The sequence below is a fragment of the Nicotiana sylvestris genome, chromosome 9 (assembly GCF_000393655.2).
Source record: "Nicotiana sylvestris chromosome 9, ASM39365v2, whole genome shotgun sequence".
Taxonomy (NCBI): Eukaryota; Viridiplantae; Streptophyta; class Magnoliopsida; order Solanales; family Solanaceae; genus Nicotiana; species Nicotiana sylvestris.
The window spans coordinates 118984268-118990433 of NC_091065.1; the positions used below are offsets into that span (position 1 = coordinate 118984268).

General features: G+C 36.4%; 1 protein-coding gene across 1 annotated transcript; it reads left to right on the plus strand.

Annotated features, from left to right (window-relative positions):
• Positions 1-2455: 2455 nt before the first annotated feature.
• On the plus strand, positions 2456-5953 carry LOC104231935 (zinc finger A20 and AN1 domain-containing stress-associated protein 4-like). Its single transcript, XM_009785004.2, has 3 exons — positions 2456-2536; positions 2720-2764; positions 5142-5953. Exon 3 carries the CDS (start codon positions 5153-5155, stop codon positions 5657-5659), a length of 507 nt encoding a protein of 168 aa, XP_009783306.1. The 5' UTR covers positions 2456-2536; positions 2720-2764; positions 5142-5152; the 3' UTR covers positions 5660-5953.
• The last annotated feature ends 213 nt before the right edge of the window (positions 5954-6166 follow it).

The following is a 6166-nucleotide window of genomic DNA, read 5'->3' on the forward strand; positions in this document are numbered from 1 at the left end:
TTCAAAAATGAAACTATTTTTATAGAAACCAACTTTGGCAAATCCAAAGTAACCACCAGAAGACCTATTAAATGAGATAAAATTGATTTCCCTAAAGAATGGGTCATAGAGGAAGCGTTGCACCTCGAAATACTGGTAATACTGAGGTTACATAAATAGAACAAACCTCAGATGACACTGTTAAAATCAGGTTCAATGAACCCGTACAAACTGATAATATCAGTTTATCATCTAGGTTGACTAGATCAAATTCTTCATACATTTCTCCAATTGATTACGTGGTGGATTTTCTATCTAGAGCATCCACATCTCAAATTAGAAAAAGCAATAGAATAAATGATATTAGCATCAGCAGTGATAATATCGTCAAGATTAATACAAATCTTGAACCAACTGCATCCGAAATGGATTTTTCAAATGGGTTTAAAAATGATTGAAAACTAAATAGATTTTAGTCCGGATTTACCGGCAAGAAAAATGATTTTAGAAGAATTTCTAAAACCCAGATGGACTGTTTTCAGAAAATGATTTCATGAAAACATGACTCCTGAATTGGTACAATTTTTTAGACATGACTTTTATGCAGACATTAGCAAAAAAATAAAATTATTGCTTTTGTTCCATGGTTTATGTTTAAGCATGTTTATAACTATATTTCTGTGTTAGAGAGAGACTATACGCTCACAAATGGAAATATTGTTAATTCTATTTTTCCACCCCAACAACCTTTTCATGTAGGGGAAAAAGATAAAATTATTTACTACACTGCTTTTTCAAAAATATTTGAAAATGATATTGCTACTATAACTACTAAGAATTTGAATACCATGCTTACTCAGAATAATTATACTAATATATATATATATATGAGTATTCTGGGTGAACATGTAATTAAGATTCATGAGATATTGGACAAGCTTATAGCTTAGGTCCAAAAAATCCAACAGAAGGATACTAAAGGTAAAGAGAAAATCACTATTACAAGTATCCAACCACCTCCTGAGGTAAAAGACTTTAAATTGAAAAGTCTAGATGACGTAAGTCTAGAAAATATTGAAGAACTTCTTGTTAAGAAGTTAGGTAAATTTAGAGTTAGTCCTCTAAGTTTAGAGCATGCATCTACTAGCAATCTGAAAGTAGATGACAAGATTAATAAGATATCTGAAAAGTATGCTCAGAAACCTTACCAAAGAATGTTTTACTATCCTAGACCAACCTCTCAAGATGTTCTAATAGAAGAACAGGACAATGACCACTACTACCAAGGTTATAGTGGGTCAGATATCTATGAATGGAACATAGATGGTCTTGTTGAAAGGTAAATATATACAACAATACATAGAATGCTTATGTACAGTACTATTTGTAAAGTTAATAAAAATACAGATAGAGCAATAGCAGAAATGATTATTGCTGGATTTACTGGTCAGTTGAAAGGCTGATGGGATAATTATCTCACTAATGAGCAACGCTTTCAAATAATGAATGCAACCAAGACTGAAGATGAAAAGACCGTTCAAAACTTAATCTATTCTTTAGTCATGAATATTATCGAACACTTTTCTGGAAGATGGTCTGATAATAGTGAGACCATTAAAACAATGCTCCAGAATTTGAGGTGTAAAACCCTCACATCTTTTAGATGGTATAAAGATGTTTTCTTGTCCAGAGTGATGCAACTGCCAGAGAGTAATAGTACTCATTGGAAGTCCAAATTCATAGATAGGCTCCCTCCCTTATTTGCTGAAAGGATTAGAAAAGTCCTTAGATGCACATGGATGAGTATTGATTATAATAATTACTCATATGGTAAACTATTTAGTGTATGTACTCAGAATGGTTTAACTCTGTATAATGAGATCAAGCTAAACCAACAAATTAAGAAACATTGTCTCACTGAAAGACAACAATTAGGTGAATTCTGTGAACAATTCGCCATTGATATACCATCCAAAAGAAAGAAATCCCATAAAAAAGATTTCAAGAAGAAGAAGGGTTTGCCGGAAAAACGGCACAAAAAGACCCATAGAAGGAAAGGATTTTATTCTTTTAGTTATGGGCCAAAAGTTGTAGAAGCAACTCAAGCCCACTAGAGAGTTTGGCCAACCTGAGACTACAGCTACATGAGGTAGTTAGGGGTCGGGTTGGCGAGTTAAAACGATAAACCCGCCCCATTTCAACTAGAACAAACACAAGTACGTACAAAGATAATTTGAATTTGACTTTGATAAGTCGGTTAGAAGCCGATCAACAGCACGTAACGTAACATGCCACGTTTCACATGATTCAAATCAACAACAGCAACCCACTAAACTAAGCCGAAGCGCAACATGCGTGCCTTTTCAGGTATAATCTCCTATACTCACGCCCACCGCCTTTTCACCTAAATATCCAATTGGAAGTCAACACGTGTTAAGCATTGCTAACTACTTTTCCACCTCCAAGTAAAACTCCACTTTCTCTCTTTCCACCTCTATATAATAAATAATTTCTTTTTCTCCACTTTCTTCCACACTTTTTCCTGTTCGTTTCTAGGGTTAGTTTTCTTCATCTTTTTTCTCTTACTGGGTTTGATTATCGCTGCAAAATTATTACTACTATACTTTCGGCTGTTTATGGTTTTCATCTTTTGTTTTATATTATTGTTACCTTTTTTCAAGTGCTTGAAGTGGTATGGTAGGTTCTCTGTGGTTTAATATGTTTATTTGCTCTTTTGAAGGGATAGGAGGCGAAAATTGGATTTTGTTCTGTCTTCTGCGAACAGGTGAGGTTTTTTTTTTTTAATTGAAGTTGGGTTGTAGGGTGTAGTTGTCAGTTCACTTTTGATCTCAGCAGGGAGGTTTATACTTGATTCAATCCAAACAAACCAAAATAGCTGAACTTGCGTGCTCTTATTCTATGGGTCATGCTTTTGTTGATTTTGCAAGAGGGGGAGATGAATAGAGATTCATTAGCTCAGCTTTAGTACTACCTTTTAGCAATTATAAAATATTAAAAGCATCTAGCTTTTTTCTTTTATATAGCTTTGTCAACAAAAAAGTTTATGGTAAGCCTGAAGAAATTTCAAAATTTTATATGTTCAATGTATAAAAAGTTACTATCAACCCACAACGTGGCTATGGACTGAATTTATTGGCTGAGTTTAGAGTCTTCCAATTAATATAATGGATTTCCTTGAAGGTGATGAGAGCCCTTTGAATAGTATCCAATATATATATATTATTTTTTTTGGGAGAAAGATTGGGGAGAATGGTATGGCCCTTTGACCTCTGGTGCATTCATATCCATTCACTATGCCTCAATCCCCAAGTAGCTCCTTCGATATACTTTGATTTATTCAAGTTTCTTTTCACAATACTAAATAATTTTCCTTTACTGGAAATTAAGGTTTTGTGAAAGTTGAGGTGCTCTAATATCTATCTCTACACAAACAGACAAGTTTATACTGGATGATAAGAAGATTTTAATATAAGTGTGATTTTATAATTATGCTTGAATTCCAACTAGTTATTCTCACCAATATTTGCTCCTATTGTTTTTTTGTTTTTTGTTGAGTCCATGTTTATTCTGTGAAACTATAGGTTCTTTGAGATAATTTTCCTCTATGTAATCTTAAGTTTGCGTCCCTTCTTAGCACCTTCAATAATCATATTGTCTCGCTGAAGGATGTGTGCATATGGAAGTCTGCTAAGGATACTGTCAAGCTATCTTAGGGGTATTGTCACTGTATCCTATTTGGAAAGTGTTTGCTGGCTTCCTGATAGTGGAGTAAGAAGAATAGTATTTTTTAGCTTGCGGAGGTAGTATTCCCCAATTGCTGAGTTTTCAGTGCTCTGCTGCTCTTACTCTCTCTACTCATCAACTGTTTTGGAAATGGTATATTTTTTCTCCAAAGTTTATTTGTCACAGAGGTGAGAGGAACATGTGGGACTAGTTTTGGTGTTCTATATCTGAGCTTAGTTTGATTTCTTTCAATGCAGTTACCTCCTACATGCATCTCTCTTTGTTCAGCATTTTCTAGGGCGACACAGCCTTCAGCTGTTAGTCATCATTTCCTTTTCTTGTCCTTCTTAGTTTCCGACTCCCTTTTGACTTACCATGTAAGTCTGCAAAGTTTCCCTTCAATCTTCTACATTCTGGCCATACATGTGTTATGCGACCCTTACAAGTACTTAGCTTAACTCGAGCGTCGGACCTCCCCATGAATTTTCATTGACCGCCTCACTGTTCTATATTCTCGACTTCCACTGTTGATCTGCTTCATAAGTACGTATAATTGTGGCAGTATCTTAAACGGAAGGTAGTGAATTTTAATATGCTATATAGGTGGTCTAGATCTGAATTTGAGAATGATCGGCCAAAGGGAAAATGGGTACTAGCCTTGGAAATAAGGCCTATTCTAAACTTACAACTGACTGCAACAATGTCCATTTAGTAGCACCCTTTCCTTGTACCCTGTCTATTCCTTTTGATAATCCTGAATGGGTACAGTCATGTCAAGGTCTTCTGGCTATGGGCTTGTGGTGATTTTCTAAGATGGGGTAGTGGTGATTACATTGATGTATCCGTGGGGCAAGGCAACAACAGAAGGTGGATTATAGTTGTGTTTATAATATTATGGGCCCAATATGGTAATAGTTCTTGTTGGCAGTCTCTGAAGACGTGATTTCACCTAGTAAAAAACAAGATATGGAGGCAATCCATGGTTATTGAAATTTATATGTATTTTAGTTATGAGGCTTAAGTGGCAGGCAGCTAGCTATTGGTTGGTCGTCAGACCATTAGGAGACATTAGCATAAGAATAACCCGTGTTGCTTTGGCGTTTGATTCTGTCATTTTCTTGAGGTCTTGGTTGTATCTTGCCCTTTTCCCTATGCTGCTCGGACATACAAAACAAATTACTGCAATATGTCAATGCAGTCCATCATCATGTATCAGCTGATAAATTACCATCATGAATTGCCTTTCAAGGAAATGAGAAGTTTTCACTTTCCAATATAACTAGGTATACTTGGCAGTGGGGTAAGAACGCATACTTGGTATTCTCTTTAAGAACGCATGCAATGCAGTGGGGTAAAATGAAATTAGGGATATTGTATCTCGCGGTTGCTATAATGGTACATTAACTCCTTTTTTCCAGGAAAATTTAAGATGGAGCAAAATGACGCAGGCTGCCAAGCTCCTCAAGCTCCTACCCTTTGTGTTAACAATTGTGGGTTTTTTGGAACTGCAACAACAATGAACATGTGCTCAAAGTGCTACAAGGACATGATGTTTAAGCAAGAACAAGCTGAACTTGCTGCTTCATCTATTGAGAGCTTTGTGAATGGAAGTTCAAGCGCCACTGCAAAAGCTGTTGATGTTGCTGTGGGGGTTCAGGAAGGTCCAGCAGAGTCCCTGGTAATACCCAAACAAGTTGTATGTGTACCACCAGAGAACGATAATGTAGAGAAGGCTAAAGTGGGGCCAAACCGGTGCAATACCTGTAGGAAACGAGTTGGTTTGACTGGCTTCAATTGCCGATGTGGGCATCTTTTCTGCTCAGCCCATCGCTACTCTGACAAGCATGACTGTCCCTATGATTATCACAAGGCTGCTCAAGATGCTATTGCGAAAGCCAACCCAGTTGTTAAGGCTGAAAAGCTTGAAAAAATATAATGGAAGATTCTGAGTTTATGAGCTGATGAGCTGCAGTATTATCAAAGTTGTCTTCTACATCCGTGGGGCTCTCAGTTGACGACTGTTGTTTGGTGCCTAGGATTACAAGGGGTTGGGAGAAAAAAGCATAAGGCATCCTGGAATCGAGCAAGGAATGTTGTGGTTACATCTTTAGTGCTTGTTTGTGCTTGTGATGGACATTTATTTTGGGTTATCTTTCGATTTAGTGATTCCAATTTAATAACATAAAAGTTGGGGTTCGTTTTAAGTATAAAGAAGTTTCTTTCTAACAAATCCTTTTTTATCCTGTTTTCCGAATGAGAAATTCAGGGTTGCTGGGTAAGAACACATCAGATTTGACGAAAATCAGGCTCTATTACATTAGATTTAAAGAGTTTTCAAAAGGTTCCACCTTGAAATGTTTCTGGCTTTTACATTGCAGCTTTCATCATTTTTGGGGTGTGAGAATCCGGCAGTTTAATTCCTTGCGTTTCTTGGGTATGACCA